The sequence below is a fragment of the Chiroxiphia lanceolata genome, chromosome 4 (assembly GCF_009829145.1).
Source record: "Chiroxiphia lanceolata isolate bChiLan1 chromosome 4, bChiLan1.pri, whole genome shotgun sequence".
In the NCBI taxonomy this organism is placed as follows: Eukaryota; Metazoa; Chordata; class Aves; order Passeriformes; family Pipridae; genus Chiroxiphia; species Chiroxiphia lanceolata.
The window spans coordinates 74124812-74141105 of NC_045640.1; the positions used below are offsets into that span (position 1 = coordinate 74124812).

At 48.4% G+C, this 16294-nt stretch overlaps 3 protein-coding genes across 10 annotated transcripts in view; 1 reads left to right on the forward strand and 2 right to left on the reverse strand.

Moving 5' to 3' along the window:
* RUFY3 (RUN and FYVE domain containing 3) overlaps window positions 1–1755 on the reverse strand; it is a 31847-nt gene extending 30092 nt beyond the window's left edge. For 5 of the 8 annotated variants that reach the window (XR_004356614.1, XM_032685565.1, XM_032685562.1 and 2 more), the window contains exon 1: window positions 344–571. Coding sequence is in view for 4 of the 8 variants with exons in the window: in XM_032685565.1 (XP_032541456.1) it covers window positions 344–560 (217 nt within the window). In the remaining 4 variants the exon portion in view is untranslated. Of the gene's footprint in view, window positions 1–343; window positions 572–801; window positions 861–1643 lie in introns of those variants that run through there. The other 3 variants (XM_032685569.1, XM_032685568.1, XM_032685564.1) reach the window with 3 other exon arrangements.
* A 2263-nt stretch (window positions 1756–4018) lies between these two features.
* On the reverse strand, window positions 4019–5916 carry UTP3 (UTP3 small subunit processome component). Its single transcript, XM_032685579.1, has 2 exons — window positions 5801–5916; window positions 4019–5770 (listed from the first exon to the last, which is right to left on the reverse strand). The coding sequence occupies exon 2, from the start codon at window positions 5624–5626 to the stop codon at window positions 4082–4084; it is 1545 nt and encodes a 514-aa protein (XP_032541470.1). The 5' UTR covers window positions 5627–5770; window positions 5801–5916; the 3' UTR covers window positions 4019–4081.
* Window positions 5917–9483: 3567 nt separating this feature from the next.
* Window positions 9484–14075, forward strand: JCHAIN (joining chain of multimeric IgA and IgM). The gene is made up of 4 exons (XM_032685662.1): window positions 9484–9690; window positions 11704–11839; window positions 12613–12693; window positions 12903–14075. The coding sequence occupies exons 1-4, from the start codon at window positions 9627–9629 to the stop codon at window positions 13102–13104; spliced, it is 483 nt and encodes a 160-aa protein (XP_032541553.1). The 5' UTR covers window positions 9484–9626; the 3' UTR covers window positions 13105–14075.
* The last annotated feature ends 2219 nt before the right edge of the window (window positions 14076–16294 follow it).

Genomic DNA, 16294 nt, shown 5'->3' on the forward strand with positions numbered 1-16294 from the left:
GGACTCTCAGGAGGGCTGGTTTTGCTGACCTGCTGGGCCAGCCAGGCTCACACACACACAAACCGCCTCCTTCCGAGCTCTCACTGTCCCTTCTTCAGCCAGTCCACGCCCGCTGCCCTTCCCTGCCGCCGGGGAGCAGCCAGGCCCCCCCAAATCCTGCAGCTCCCTGCGGGGCAGGGGCACCTTTCGGGCGGACACTTCCACCGCCGCGGGAGCCGCGCCCTCCCCCGCCCGTAGCGCTCCGGGCAGGAGCATCCCCGGGACCGGCGCTCAGGGACCCCCCGCCCGCCGCCGGCCGCGCCCCGCGGGAGCCCCCGGCGCAGGGGAGCCCTTCCGTACTCACGGGCTCCGTCCGGCCCCGGGTAGCTCAGCACCAGCACGGGCAGCGCGGCCCCGCCGCGAGGTGCCGGGGGTCTCCAGAGCGCGGGCGGCGCGGCCGCGGCGCCGCCTCCATGGCCGGGGTACAGCAGGAAGAACGGCGGTGAGGAAGGGCGCGCCTCCTCCTCCTCCTCCGCTGCTGCCGCCGCCGCCGCCTCCCCGGGCTCGGCCCGCCGCTCCATGCCCGCGGGCAGCTCCGCTCCGGCCCCGTCCCGGCAACTTTCGGCCGGCGGCGGCAGCGCTGCCCGCTCCGCCTCCGCCATCGCCGCCCGCTCCCGCCCCGCCCCGGCCGGGAAGCGGCGCCGCGGCCGCCCCATCCTCCGCCCCCGGGGCCGGGGATGTGCTCCGGGAGCGGCTCTGCCCGGCGCGGGGGGAGCGCGGGGTGACACAGACACCGACAGCCAGATCCCGAGGGGCTCTTACCCGAGAAGCGAAGCCATTGCACCGTGTGCTGCCTCCCCCCGGCATGGACAGCGGCGTTCTCTGATCCTGGGACAAAAGGCGACAATACAAAGTCCAAGTGTATTGCTTAACATTAAAACTGTCAAATAGATTGTCTTTCAGAAGACAGGGGTAAACACAGGGCACTTAATGTGGAGGGTAGTGTTGTCAGCAAGCAGGCAGCACATAAATCTGCCAGTTTTGAAGAAGATCTTCGGTGCACTCAGGTTAAGCTGAAACACGCAGCTGCTTTCCTTTCCAATCTCACATTAAAACTGCAAAAGCAAAGCTGTAAAGGAAACTGATTTCTGGAGGCTGATTTTCCAGCGCTGCCCCAAGTCATGCAACATGCTGCAACTAATTCAACAGATGCTTTAATCTATTTTACGAATCTCACAGCTGAAGGTGTGAATTTCTACTTGCTAATGAGAGTAAAACAATGTCCACCCAGACTGTGTCTGATGGGGTATTATGGAACTCAACTAGGAAAGCATTAACAAAACTTAAGGCAGCAGCAGGTATATTTCCATATGAGATAGTCAATATATTTTCCTCACCCTGTATAAATAGAAATTCCAGGCTGTGATACAGAAAGCATTGTCCCCCTTCTGCCATTGTGCTCTGTACAAACACAAAAGAGCAGCTCATACCCTAGAGCTTCCTACACTCTACCTATGTCACTTTAAATATGAATCACTTCGATGCAATTGCAGGCAGGACTGACTATCCCTTGGATCACCCTGCTCCAGGTGAGCAGGTGCAGAGGACCTGGGGCAGGTACCTCCACAGCTGTGGGGGCGATTGAGGTGAGGCAGAGCTGTTACCTGAGGTGAGTCCCAACCAGCATTAGGGGCTACTGAGGCCAACAGTCCACTCCAAGCAGCACCCTGGCCAGGACAAGTGCCATCCCACAGCTGAAGCTTGTCCTTGGCAGTGTCAGCACCTTCTCCAGTAACTGTGCTGGAAAAGGAAAAAAGCAGCATTAACTTGGCTCCACTTCTTGCTTATTTTCCTGATCGTGATCTATGATCCTTCCCTGATTTTACATGTGTGCATTTTCATTGGGATTTTCAAACCTGTTTGCCACCAAGGATTTCCCTTTAGCACGAGTATTTCTTAGAACAGCAGTAGCATCCCCCCTCCCATGGGGTTAATAATCCTGGCCTTCTCATGATCGCTGATACATAAAACCATACAGGAACGATATTGATGGCTTTGTCCAATCTCTGAACTAACCAAGTGGACATAATGCCCAGTTAATCTTCATTAAAGTGGGAGCCATGCTGTGCCATCTGCCGGCAGCCAGCGCCGGGCAGCTGACACGCCGCGTTCCCTCCGGCCTCCAGCCTTAATCCCAGTGTTTCTGGGGAGCGTGTCTGTAATGGCACGCTAATTGGTTATTTCCCTCATTTACTGCTCACATGGAAGTTGCCAGAATTTTGCTTGCCAGCTGCCTGTAGCTTTCCAAGGAAGCAGAGAGCCAGATCCATCAAAGACCCTGAGTGAGCCCTTCATTTTTGTACCAAGTGTGAAACATGCACGAGCAGGTGCTGTAGTAATGAGATCAGGGAGCACCTCTGCTGGATATTTTCCACATCCCATGTGATGCCTGTTACACAACACCATTCCTCACCCAAAAAAAGCACCTAAGCTGCTTTTTTTTTCCAGCACCTTACCTCTTACTGACCTCTTGGCAAAGCCTCCAGAGCCTAGCTCAGTGTTATCAGTGGCAGCCTTCATCACAGTCCCAGCTCCCAGTGGGAAAAGCTCTAGTTCCCTCCTCAGCAGGGCTGGGACCCTTCTCCCTGGGAAAGAGCAGCCAACACTGTTGATTGCTGCCAGAATAAGGGCAGATGAGTGAGCACAGGTGAAGGACATTTATCCCCACAGCTCAAAGGTTACACATCTCACCTCTGGCCACCAGGGTACAGAGAGCACTGCTCTAACCAGAAGATTTGTTCAGTCCACCTGGACATAGAAGGACTGATCCCATCTGTCCAGCTTAAGCTTACTAACCACCAGCCTTGAAAATTACCAAAATATTCCTGAGACAGCAATACAATGTTCCTGCCAGGAACAGGCCTGGGGTATAAAGCTTTATATCAGAACCCTACAGCAGCACATTTCACTTCCAGAGGGATGAGCAGAGCACCTGCATGTTTGAATTACAGCACCTGGCCTGGCACAGGGTCAGGTACACACACTCACATCTTGACTTCCCCCAAGAACATCACACACACAGAAAAAAACCCCATGATATGCAATAACATTTCTTGGCAATTACTCTCCTCAATTTCATATGGGAAACTAATACCTTTCAGATGGTACTGGCAAACAAATCAAGACATGGGTTCCCCAGACCTGTTCCAGACCAAGTATAGGTGTTGCCTGCCTGAGACAATTTTTGTTATACTTTAGAAAAATTAATCACGTTTTCCTCCTTTACAGCCTGGGCTGGAAATGGCCACTCACAGTCAGCTCCTGGCAAGAATTTGACATGGGGTTAAAATGCATTTACCCACTAGAAGGCATGGAAGTATTCCAAACATCCTGAGAGTTTACTTGGCAGCTGAAGACATTACACCTTACCCACTTGTACTGCAGCAATGCTACTTAGTCCTGTAGCAGCAGACAACAGTTAGCATTTATCATAGGTGAACTTAATGTGTTATCACAGACAGGAGATCCAGACAAGTCCTCGCTTGGCTTCTCACTGAACTCAGGAGGGGAAACACTATTTTAGACCGCATGAGACTAAGTAATTTAAGACAACCTAAAAGTAGTGCTCATACACTTAAGAACTAACAAAGGAGTTAATTAAAATAATTAAATACCATAACCACATCTCTCCTTCTGCAACTCAACACAGGAACAGGATGGACCAGAACACAACAGCAAAAAAGAGAAGACAGTGAGAGCAGCAGAACCCCCTTCTCAAGCCACCCTCAGATCCATCCATCCCATCCCATCTCCCCACCAATCTCACATGGCCCATTTCACTCCCTTTGCTTGACACATTGCTTGCCACCTCTCAAGGTTCCCTGTTTATGGAAACATGACAGCACCACAGAGGAAAATACCTTAACACATGGGCAAGTGTGCCAACTGCCCTGTGTCACTTAGAGATGGCACCTTCTGAAAAAAAAAAAGCCCAAGTACCACCCTACCCCCAACTTTCTTAAGAATAAAATGCACAACATCCTTTACAAAACTTTTATTGGATTCAGGACTGCTACTGGCAGCTCTTATAGAAAAGTGAGTGTCACTTGAGCTTCCTGCTCTTCTTGACGCCGGCGCGGATGCCCGACAGCTCCCCGGCGTATCTGTGCAGCTCCCTGCGCACCTCCCGCACCTGCCCCTTGCGGCGGATCTTGGCGCGACGGAACTTCTCCCGATGCTTCACCCTGGGGTTGCGATCGATCTTCCTCCTTTTGGGCGTGAGGCCTTTGTTCTTGATCATCTGGTAAGTCACCCCCCTCTTTTTACTGGGATCCTCTCCTTCCGACACAGCTTCTTCTCCAAGCACATCTTCGTCTCCAGGTCTCTTCCTCTTGAGTGCCAGCTTCTCCTCCATCATCTTGTAGTATTTTAGGGCAGCCTCCTCATCCAGCTCCGACTCACCCGACGACTCAGAAGCAGCAGCAGCCTGGCCATTAGCAAGTGCAGAGGCATGTTTCGATTTGTTTTTCTTGCCATCCATGGTGAGAAACACGGAAAACTTGTTTTCCTTCCGTAACCTCTCTTCCTTCTTGTCATAGTAGCTCCTCAGAAGCACACGGACCTGTGGGGATAACTTCTGGTCTATGACAGCAAGGTCATTGATGATATTTCTGTAAGCCACCAGCCGTTCGATGATGGGGTGACAATGAACCGGCACCCTCTTGGCCTTCAAAACCAGATAGAAGCTGATATTGGCACAGTAGTTCAGGTACAGATGATACTTGGTCTGCAAATAGCGACTGCCCTTCCCTTGGGGGATAGTGCCGTCTTTGACCATCTGCAGCAGTGGGTGCAACTCATCCTTAATTTCCATAAGCTTCACTTCCAAGTCCTCCATCAGCTGCAGGAGCTCAGGGGACTCCTGCTTCAGCAGCTTCAGCTGCTCCTTCTTGGAAAGGGCCTGCAAATCCTTGTCAATCTTCTGCCCCATGTTATCGTGAGTTTTGCGCTGCTCAGCCAAGTAGCCCTGAATCATATCCAGCCCATAGTCATCCTCCCCCAGGTCCTGCACTAACCGCCTCTGGATCACCTGAGCCTCCTGCTCCTCTTCCTCCTCCTCAGCATCGATCTCCTGCTGGCTCCACTTGCCCTTGGCCTGGGCATCACTCCCATAGTCCGTGTCATAGTAGAGCTGCTTCCGCTGGCCCCAGGAGAGCTCGTGGGGGAGCCTGGTGTCCGGACGCTTCTCCTCCAAGTCGCTTTCCATGGACAGGTCCCCATCTTCATCCTCAACCTCATTTTCCTCCTCCTCACCTTTCCCATCCTCATCCTCCTCTGCGCTGTGGTCCACGAAGAGATCCAGCCCCTGCTTCTCCTCCTCCTCCTCCTCTTCTTCCTCCTCGCTGTCCTCCTCGGGCAGCTGCAGCCCCAGCACCTCCTCCTCCTCCTCCTCGTCGCCGCTGTCCCCGGCCTCCTCGCCGCTGTCCAGGGCTGCCATCACGGCTCGGAACTGCGCATCGTGGAACTGCTCCACGTCGTCCGCCAGCTCCTCGGGGCCGGCGCTGCCGCCGGGCGCCTCGTCCAGCCCATGGTCGGGCTCGGGGGACTGTGCCGGCGGCCGCAGGACGGTGCCGCGCCGAGTCCGCATGGCTCCCGCGGCTCCTCCGGCTCCTCCACACCGCCCCTTCCGCTTCCACCGCTCTCCTTCCGCTGCTCCGCCCGGCAGCTCAGCCCGGCCCCTTCCCGTTCCAGGTCCCGAACGCGATGGGCCCCACGCCCACCATGAGATGGTGATACCCCCCGCAGCCCCCGGGGAGGGGGTTCCGGCCGTGGCAGCTCTCAGCAATCGGTGATGCCACGTGGAAAAAGAGGGGGGAAAAAAAGCCTTTTTTTCCCTCCTCAGGGGTTTTTCTTCCCCTAAAAGCACAGCCCCGTACCGTTGCTGTTTGTGTGGTCATCTTGCACGAGGGGGAAAAAAAAATCACATGGAAAATATACCTGACACCTGAATCCACTTCTGCACTCCTTGGACCCATCCTTGTATGCAAATAGATCCATGCGTCCCAGACAAGTAGCAATTCTGATTTTTCAACACCCGAGGACCCCACATCAGGAGGGTTTTTAAGGCAGTCTCTACTTATCCACCTTTGAATTCTCATCCTGTGCTTGTGTGTACCTGTCATCCATCTCAGAGCGCCCAGCCCAACCTCCCAGCTTTCCCAAGAGAAAAATCACGTTATTACTCAGCCACACGGAAACTGTCTGCTTTGAAAAACTACAGGCAGCCCTGCCAGAAGAGTAGGAGTCACTTAGTGTATTTCGAGCTCAGAAACCCAGAACCTGATAAATTAAGCACCCCCCACATCCCAGCAAGAACAGTTCTGTGTTCAGGAAGCGCAGGTGCTTTTTTTCCTCACCACAGAACAGGTGCAGTTGTATTTATAAATGCTCCCCACCTCTTCACAGAAAAAAAAAAAATACGTCAAGCAAACGTTCAAATTAACAGTGGTGTGCAAAACTTGACTCACTTTTAGGTGATTCATTTGGATTCTGGTCAATCTGATGGCAGACAGGTCTCATTTGTAACTTTGATATGCTCCTCCTCTCCACATGGTTACCTCTGGGTCGACACTTTCTTGCACAAAGGCAGGTTTTCCCTCAGCTGCGTTTTTCAAACCTGTCCCTGCTGGTTTTCAGCCATCACCTCCCTGAATACAGACCTGTAGAAGAAAGAGCAACAAATATAAGTTGGGTTTGGTGTCATTTAATTTGTTAGCCACTCCTTAGGGAAGTTCTCACTTGATACTGGTTGGCCACTAAATGCAGCTGTCCCTGGTGATCAGGCTTTGTCATCTGGCTGCTCAATCCTGCTGGGTTTTTGTGTGAATCCAACCAGAGACAGCTGCAGCCAATTCCTGCAAGGTTAAAATTCCAGATAACTTTTGCAGGTGTGACATACAGAAACCCAGGCCTCCCTCATTTCCCTGACCCTGATATTACCATCTAACTGACCTTATTTTGTTTCAAATCTGGCCTTTCAAAATTCAGAGCCTTAACAAAAGACTAACTTGCACTTGGACTCTCCTGGATTTTAATGACATTGACACACTGTCTCTCGACCCAAAGTTTATTTCCAAGAGCAGGAAACAGTGTACAGACATTTGAACCCTGTCCAAGACTTGCTGAAAACACCATCCACTTCTGGAGAAGCTGGATATGTCCTCCAGCACGAGTTAGTTCAGGCAGTTACCAGCAGCTGCTCAAGCCAAAGCAGTCTGCTGTGAGCATCAATGGAAACATTGCTATCAACACAATTATCAGGGAATGCTACGGGGTCTGTTTTAATCCACCATTTTCTTGGCATCCCAGTGAGAAAGGAGGAGTGAAGGGAAACATAGGACAGACTGCTTGTGGATGGTGAGTTATCTGGAGAGACCCCATGTCCTGGTGTCATCCTCCTCACCCGTCACAGCAAGGACACACACAGACAACTATTCTGCCTCATTTCATCCAGGCACCTGCCCAGCTTGTTACCTGGAAAATCCTAGTTCAGCCTGTCAAGACCCAGTTGGAGGCACAGGACAAGTGAAAGGAAACTGAGACTGCAAGGCTGGCTCCCATTTCTTTTCCAATGTTCAATTATTCCTCCACTGGCCTCTGCCCCACAGGGAGGTTGGGAGTCCAGCTCCTCACTCAGCCAGAAATGCAGCCTGGACTGATGGACTGCCAGTCCCTTGCCAAAACACCTGCTTGCCCAGATCAATTTTTTGGTAATTCAAAATGTTACCCACTAAAAAGGGGATAGTCCATAGAAGTAACAGTCCATAAAACAGACCTTCCTCTCAAGAGCTTGCAATCTTGCTAGAAACCCCAGAGACATGCAGGTGGTTGAAGGGGACTAAAAATAGCCCTCATGTCACCATATCCAGACCAAAGGGACTGTACGCACACGTGTAGATTTAGCAACCGAAATCCAGATACACTGAACACGAGCAGCCAGGGAAAACCACTGAAATCAACAGAAACACTGAACATAGTTCTGCTCAGTCTCTGCCTTGGGATTAGAAAATACTCAAGTGGGGTTTTCCCTTGGATTTTCCCAGTGACATATTTTTATTAGTGTATTTTGGCAAAGCAGACCAGACCCAGCCTCCTTTGCATGTGCTTTATCCTGGTGCCTGCTTTCCCCCCTTCTTGGATAATTCTAAGAAAATGCTTTGTTACAGAAAAGGGTGACTGTGGCAAATAGTGCTTTAGACAGACACCCCCACCAGCCCAGGTGAGCCAGGTTTATTTACCTTCAGCAAAAGTGGTGCACAGGGAACATCTTGCCACTGCCTCAGAGAGCACTGCACACAACTGTTGGCAATACCTTCTGGGAGGAGGAAAGGAAGCAAACTTGAATCCTGCCCTCCTGTAGATGTATCCATGATGAGAAAAGAGGGTTTGTAAAGAGCTATGGCAGAATCCAATGCCCTGCAAGGAGCTGGGCAGTCACCCATCATCGCCCCCCCAGCTCCCACACTCACCTTGCACATGGGCACTGCTGATGTAACCTGAAAGCTCATTGCATCAGGCAGTTGCAGGGTGAGGTGTTTGTGCTTGGAAAAGCTCAGGGCACAGAATCAGGGGGCTTGGAAGAACCCCGGGGTTGGGAACGCAGCTAGCAGGGTCTGGGAAAAGGGAGGACAGCCTGCAAGGTGACAGGAACTGGGATGCTTGGCAGCATTGCCTAATGACTTCAGCCTCTCAGAGAAGCCTGGCAAGAGCAATCAGGCCATTGCTAAGACTGGGCTTTCCTTAAAAAGTGGCCTTTTCTGCACCAGACACATGGAAATGCTACAGGGACAGCTCTGGCCATTGCAGGTTACATTGCAACACTTGTGTGTCAGAGTTCCATAAGTGATACTAAATCTGGGACAAAAGAAATCCGGGTCCCCTCCAGTATCTTCAGGAAAAGCCTGCACGCCCAGTACCTCAGGGTTTGGTTGGGACCTGACTCAGGACCTCTCACCACAAATCCCATGGAGTCCCTTTTCCATTCTCGAGGAAATACACTCCTGGATGCAGTGGGCAGAGCTGGTGGAAGAGCTCAGCTTGGCCCCAGAGCTGCTGTTGGCTTTACCTCTCTCACTCCTCCCCTCTCATCTCGCCTGCTTTGACTGCAGGCTCTCTGGGGGCAGGTCGGGCCCTTAATACAGGTTGGCACACAGCTGGTCCAAACAGGATTCGCTTTGAAGCCTTAAGTGGTTTTTTAGTATGATTTAATTGATCTTTTAAGTCTGGTTTCTCACAATTAGGAGCCAGAGCTGTGGTCCTTGGACTTTCTTACTTTAGACTGGCCCTGATGGCAAGATGTCCCCTATGGATCATGGTGGTTTTGCACCTCCTTGCACTCAAGCAGCTTCATTACCTGCTGGAGATGAACAGGAAAAAATTGCTCAATAAAAGCACAACCCCCCGCCCCCTTCCCCTCTGAAAGCCAGAGGTCTTGGTGCACTCACACACCTGGTTTCAGTCCCCAAAGCCACATTTCCCCGTGTCGGTGCAGCCGGCCAGGCTGTTTATTTTAGGAAACCCATTTGCACACGCCCTTATAGGCAGAGACTGGCTCTGCACCCACATTCTTCAAAAGAAGAGGAGCCAGGATGAAGAACTCTTTGTTGCTGTGCGTGGCCTTGGCCGTCTCCTTGGGGATCATCCTTGTGGCAGGTAGGTGGAAAACTGGGATTAAAATATCAGTGGCAGGTTTTCTGTAATCTACAACAGTCAGAGGTCCAAACTCTAAGCCTGCTCAAGCAATCATGGTTCAGTGGTGCTTGGACGCCTCTGTGTGTTTCTGCACCAGAGCTGTGTGGGTTTAGTTGCTGCCTTGAGGACAAAGTGATGCCTAGCTGCAAATTTAAACTTTGATGATTAGCCATTTCTTATCAGGTTGCTGAAGCAACAAACTGCCAACGTGCTTGCTTGCTTTTCTGCAGTGCTAGGGACCTTGCAAGACTTACGTGCTAGATTTAAAGGCTTCCAAAACCTTCCTGGTAATCCTGTCCTATGGCTGCAGCCAAGTTATTTTTAATTAAACAGTAGTTTTTCACATAACTCCACTGAATTTCTTGGGAACTCTTGATTTGCACTGAGATCAGAGTGTGCTCCCAGCACACTCCTCAGTGTGGGTCTCAGGTCTCTGTGTGACAGTCCGAAGCACATGGTGCATCTGGTCTGCAGGATTAAATCAGTGCTCAAGGATAACCATTCCAACAGCATGGACAGCTGCATCTGTGCATTTTCTCCAGCTTTTGGGAAAGGGCATCTTATTGCCTACCCAGGCAATTCTCTTGGGCTTCACAGTGTATCACAGGATGATCCAATATTGGAAAATGAGAAATTTTGTCCAAAAAACAGCTACGTAAGTATTGAGGAGGAAGGGAATACCTTAGCACAGGAAATCCAAACTGCAGACACTTAAAACAGCATTAGGAAGTTTTGTGCTTAAATACCTTCTCCCCAAAGGGACTTGACTGGGTGGCACATGGAGATATTGCTGACTAGATTATATTTTTTGAGCACTGTAATTTTACTTGAAAAATAAATGGAGTTGCAGTAACTTTTACAGTGAAGCCAAGAGGATTACACAAAGAATTAAATCAGGACAGCATTTTTAGAGCGCATTCAAAAAACCCTGCATATGCATAAAATAGCGTTTTAAACTAATTTTAGAATTAAAGCCTGCTCCTAAAGGCTTTGGGACAACCCCAAAGCCAATAGCATCTGACTTGAATATTGGCTTTGGATTAAGAGCTTGGAAAGAACTGCACACAACCTTGTGTGGAATACAGCACAGACAGCAGAGCAAGGGCTGTGTGAAGGACAAGCCAGAGACCTTCCATGAGCCAAAAGAAAGACCGGGACAAGGAGCCAGGGACTAGAGAGGCTTTTGTGGGAAGCTTCTGCTTCAGAGAGAAGTGCTCACGTGGAGTGATGAGTTGGCAGAGAAGAAGCTTGCAGAGCAAGGAAGCAAAGTGATTTTTTTCCCAAGCTAGAAACTCCACAGAGAATCTTCTCCAGCAGGTGTTCTGCTGCCAAAGGCAGCCCAGGCCACAGAAACAGCACTTGAAACCAGCAGGTGAACTCTAGGGTCACTCTGAGGCATCATTTCACACAGTTTTGGTGCCTTTGTCCCAGATATGGTGCCTGTAAGGATCTCAGAAAACCTGGAATAGGAGCTGATGAGACCAGTATATTATAGTGGCAAGAAGAGCGAAAGCTTAAGTCCAAGTGACTCCAAAGTCCTTTATAGACATGATTAACACAGATGTTTTCAGCCTAATTCTTCTTTCTCTCCATGATTAAACCAAGGGGCAAGCAGAGCAGGCAAGTCCATCTACTTGCACAGTAAGGCAGCACTGCACAACACCAGGAACATTCCAAAAGGCTCTGGGTGACACATGGGATGTTTTAGCCTGTTTTGACCGAGTCTCATATTACATAGCATGCTGACAGTGTGGGAGACATACTCAAAGAGAGAAGAAACAGCTTGGGTAAGAAAATCAGGACTGGAGTTTTCCCTGCAAACCACAAGCATCATCAGGGCCACCTGCCCTTCCCTGGAATCAATCCAGGTGCTGTATTGGCGCACTCCTGGCATTCTCATCCCTTGGTTTTCTGCTAGAACAGTTCTCACAGCTTTTTTCCTTGACTCCGGGGTTGCATGTGCTGTGCTTGCAGGGTACCCTCTGGAGCCCAAGGATGAGGAGTATGTGCTGGTCAATAACAAGTGCCAGTGTGTGACAATGACCTCAAAGATCGTCCCCTCCAAAGAAGACCCTGATCAAGAAGTCCTGGAAAGACACATAAGTATCCTGTAAGTATCCTGTAATATTTCATGGGGATGGTGAGCAAGTGATGAAATGTTCCCTTTTCTGTGCACTCTTTCCCGTGTCCTGGCACTGATGAAGGGAACAATTTGTCCCATGGGCTGCTTTCTGTGGTATCCTAAATACTTCCCTTTGTTTAGTGTTTTTCTACCTCACATGAACCTCTCTGGTGTTTGTCCCTTCAGATACAAAAAGCATCCCCATGTTTTAAGCAGTCCAGTAGTAACTTCACAAAATAGGCTGGGGAAGTAGAGTGTAACATGCCAACAGCTGATCTAATCTGAAACCAGATGAGGCCCATGCCACTGGATACTTCCCTGTCTGACTGTAAGTCTGGGAAAATAGTTAAGGCCTAAACTATCAGAAAAGCTTAATGCTATGAGACAGATCTCAGTTCAAGAGTAGGACTTGGTCCTGTCCACTCACACAAACCTAACAGAAGAGTGTGTGTGTCTGGGAAACAAGGACCAGGTTCAGGCTCAGAGCTGCAGGATCTCTGGTAAAGCTCAGAACAGGAGAGCCACTAGTGAAACATTCCTGTCCATGTCCTGCAAGCCTCTCAGGCATCTGCCAGCTCAGAGTTGAACAGAAGCAAACTGTCACCTTGAAAGTGGCCCTCACAGGAGTTGCTGCAGTCCTTTTAGGGAGAGTCAGAATGGAAATAACCCAAGAATGAGATGGGAGTTTAGAATTGCTCACAGCAGAAAGGACCCTGTTTAATAAGCAATTTCCTTGAGTGATTCTCCTCCCTCCTTTGCAGAGTCCCCCTGAAGGCTCGAGAGAACATCTCTGACCCCTTGTCCCCGCTGAGAACCAAGTTTGTCTACCGAATCTCTGAACTGTAAGTAGTTTTATTTACTAACTTAATTTCCCAAGACTTAACCCACAGCAGCTCAAAAAGGTGCTTGAAGGCTGGGAGTTCACATAGAACACCTAGAAAGGCTAAGGACTCTACTGGCTCCATCTGCAGATCAACAGGAAAGATTTAGGTTTCACCAAGGGCATGTCATCACAACTCTTCACACTTGTTCTGTTCTCCATCTCTTGCAGCTGCAGAAACTGCAGTCCTGTAGAGGTTGATCTGGGTGGGAGGATCGTCCAGGCCCAGCAGGGCAACTTCTGTGATGAAGCCCAGACCTGCTACACCTACGACAGAGAGCAGTGCTACAGCTCCCCCGTGCCCTTCCTGTACCAAGGGGAGGTGAAACATGTCCCAGCAGCTCTGACACCCACATCTTGCTATGCTGATTAGATGAACTCCTGCTGTGCTGAAGCCTGGCTGCACTCCCTGTTCCCATCCCAGATACAGGTGTAGCACCATAGTACCCAGGTGACAGTGTCCCAAATTCCAGTCCCTACAGCAATGCCAGCTTGTCTCTCCATATTTTCAGCATCAGACTAGTGCCATCTCCCAAGAACAGCTCCTGGTTGTCATCAACTCTGTTCTCATATCCCTGGCACATACCTGCAATGCCAGTACATGTCTCAGACATGATCACCGTATAGACCAGATACAAATCAGTGATCCCCTTGAAGCCAAGGGAACCACACTGATTTACAGCTCCGGGGAACCTGTCCTTGACAGTCTCCTGTATGTCTCCACCTGAGCAAGGCTACCACAGACATCAGCAGGAATGTCTGTGCACTTACCAAGCCATCTAAAGCAAACTTCTGCACTCCCTTCATGCAAGGCCTTTGATGATGTTAGCAGGATTTGTGCCACCCTGTTGTACAACCATATTTTAGGGACGAGAGTTCACATTTCAAAGTTATTTTACAATTGATCATCCTAGACCCTTCTAGCACTTGGACATCTGCAAGCTTTTAGTTCTCACAGATTCAGAGAAGATCAAAAGATGCCGCTACCCTGAAGTGTTTTGCAAAGTTGCCAAGACCTCAGCTCTGCCAGGAAAAGCCAACTCTTCTGGGAGATGTCAGGCAGTTCACTTCCCATGCTGCTTCGCTGCTACTGCTGCCTTCTTCCACCCCTGCTCCCACTGAATTGTTGAAAAAAAAAAATCAACCTGGCTCAAGTTTCTTTTCTTCCTTGCTTTGCATTTAAAGCTAAAAAAAAAAAAAAGAATCTGTGAAGGAGAACATGAAGTGCAAGAGCAGGACCCTGGTTTGGGATTCAGAATTGGCGGAACAAAATAGCGAAAACCTCATTCCTATAGTTTGAACTTTGTTAGTAAAATATTCAATAAAATTTTGTCTGCATCACTCTGTGTGTTCTATTTCAATTCAAGAAGACATGAGACACAGCCAAGCCTATAATCATATTCATTTCTCCTTCACAAGGAATCAAACTCTCCCTAAATAACTCCTTATACTTACAGGCAAAGTATCCCAAAATCCCAGAATAGAAATATTTCCATGCACTTGCAGAAACCCTGACAGATTGGGGCTGAATTGGTTTATCATTATCTGCATCACTGAGCTGCTTCAAGGCCCTGTGAGTCAGGGCAGGATCAGAGTCTCAAAACCCAAACAGCACTTAAAATTACTGTTGAAATTGCAACCCAGAGATCATACATTTTCCTCACCCCTGGAAAAATACCTTTAAGAGAAGCAAGTTAGGAGACAGTCATTCATATATAAGGTGTCTGTCCTGAAGAAAAAACAATTTTCTGGGGGCCAAGTTTTAAAGAGCAAAGGAGTAAAAAGGACTGAGACAAATTATTCTGAGGTTACATCAGTCATAGAAAAGGAACATTAGCAAAACATGATTTTTCCCCTCAAGTAAGCCAGTTAAGAAAAGCCAAATACCAGATGAAGCAAGGAGCCTCCTATCAGGTACTGACACAGCTGTACCCATTGCAGTGAGTAGGTACTAAGCTCACCAAAATTTGCCTCAAAGACATTTTCACCTTCAAAATCCTGGTGTTCCCCAGTCTCAGAGTACTGTGATGTTACAAGTTAGCAGGTCACCATGAGCCCGCATTTCATCCCCCACAGGAACTTAACCTTTGCCCTCTGGAATTTACTCCAAGTGTAATAATAAATATAAGCAAATTTTTCACTCTAAAACTGAATTACAACATGCACCTTCCCTGTCCCTTATTGGAACAAAACTTGCATCGTACTTTAAGTGAAATTAGACACTGGATGGTTATTTTTCAGCACTTTAATGGTGGTTTTAACCATTAAAAAGTAATTCGCAAGAAGTTTCTCCCCTCAGAGGAGGAAACATTTATGCTTCAGGCAAAGGAAGGCCACAGCAAGCAAAGCTGAGGCTGAATATCCCCCAGTGCCACCCAGATTCCTGACATCAGCACCATTAGCCAGGACTGTTCTTCTCCCCTAGGACCTGCAAGTGACTGAGCATTTCTTAAGCCATTACTGTAACATCTCCCTGTTCTGATGAACAGCAACACACAACTCCTGTGCCTCAAACCTGTAAATAATTTATGAGTCACAATCCAGAAAGAAGTATTTCTGTTAGACTTAAAGACTTGGCTGGGTTTTTTAAAAGGAAAAAAGCAGTAACTCTTTTCTTAACTAGAAAATTACAAGTATGAAGGCCAAAAAGACAAATTCCCTACAGAAACAGAAAGCCAAGAATTGACACTATTTAAATGAAATGCTGGCAACCAAATACACTAAATGAGTTCAAGGAAAGCCTTTCAGATACTGTGAAAACTCAAACTCTACACCTCTTGTCTGAATAGAAAGAAGAGGGCTGACTACGGCAAAGGCAAAACAGAGCCAAGAGCTGCCCATGATACAAACAACCACAAAAAAAACAAAGCAAGCCTTTTAGTCTATAACACAACCAAAAACGTTTTTTACAAATGATATCCTTAAGGATATTAATTAAGCTACTCTAGTCATCACAAAGATACAATATGCTTTCTATCTTGCTTACAAAGCAACATAAAGATGTAAACTTACCTTAAAGTGAGCAAGCAACCTCTGTAAGGAACATCCACACAACCCACCACTGTTAAACAGAGGTAGAAAAGCCCATCTGTCCCGAGTTTAAATATTCCTGGCCTAATTAGCTGGTAGAAATCAGACCAATCAATGTGCAGGGGGCAACGGGCTCAGGGTATAAAAGCTCAAACCCAGGCTTGTTATCACTCCTTGCTTTCTTTTGTGTTGGAGCAGTGAGGATGCAGTAAGGTAACTTTTGGGTTTTTAAGAAGAATTGATTGCCTAGTTTATGGGCTTCTTTTTTTTCTGATGCTACCCAAAAGTTAGGTTGCTTTTAAAAAAATAATTTTTGTAATGCTTTCTAATTTAGATGTTAGCATTATAGGTTTCTTCAGTAAAAATTTTGTTCAAAGTTTATATAGCTGGTTTTTATTCTACTGTGCTATGCTATTTTACTGTGTACTAGCTGCTTAAGGAAGAAGGGGTTTTCAGTATAAAAGTTGGTAGAGCTTTAAAAAAACTGGTTAGCAAAATAGTTTCTAATTTTAGTATGTTTCTCTATGGCTGAA

Bases quoted from the DNA above. Each gene is read 5' to 3' on its own strand.
- UTP3 (XM_032685579.1), bottom strand. From the start codon at position 5,626: ATGCGGACTCGGCGCGGCACCGTCCTGCGGCCGCCGGCACAGTCCCCC.
- JCHAIN (XM_032685662.1), top strand. From the start codon at position 9,627: ATGAAGAACTCTTTGTTGCTGTGCGTGGCCTTGGCCGTCTCCTTGGGG. The intron at 9,691-11,703 runs GTAGGTGGAAAA...CTGTGCTTGCAG, and splicing joins GGGGATCATCCTTGTGGCAG to GGTACCCTCTGGAGCCCAAG. The intron at 12,694-12,902 runs GTAAGTAGTTTT...CATCTCTTGCAG, and splicing joins GTCTACCGAATCTCTGAACT to CTGCAGAAACTGCAGTCCTG.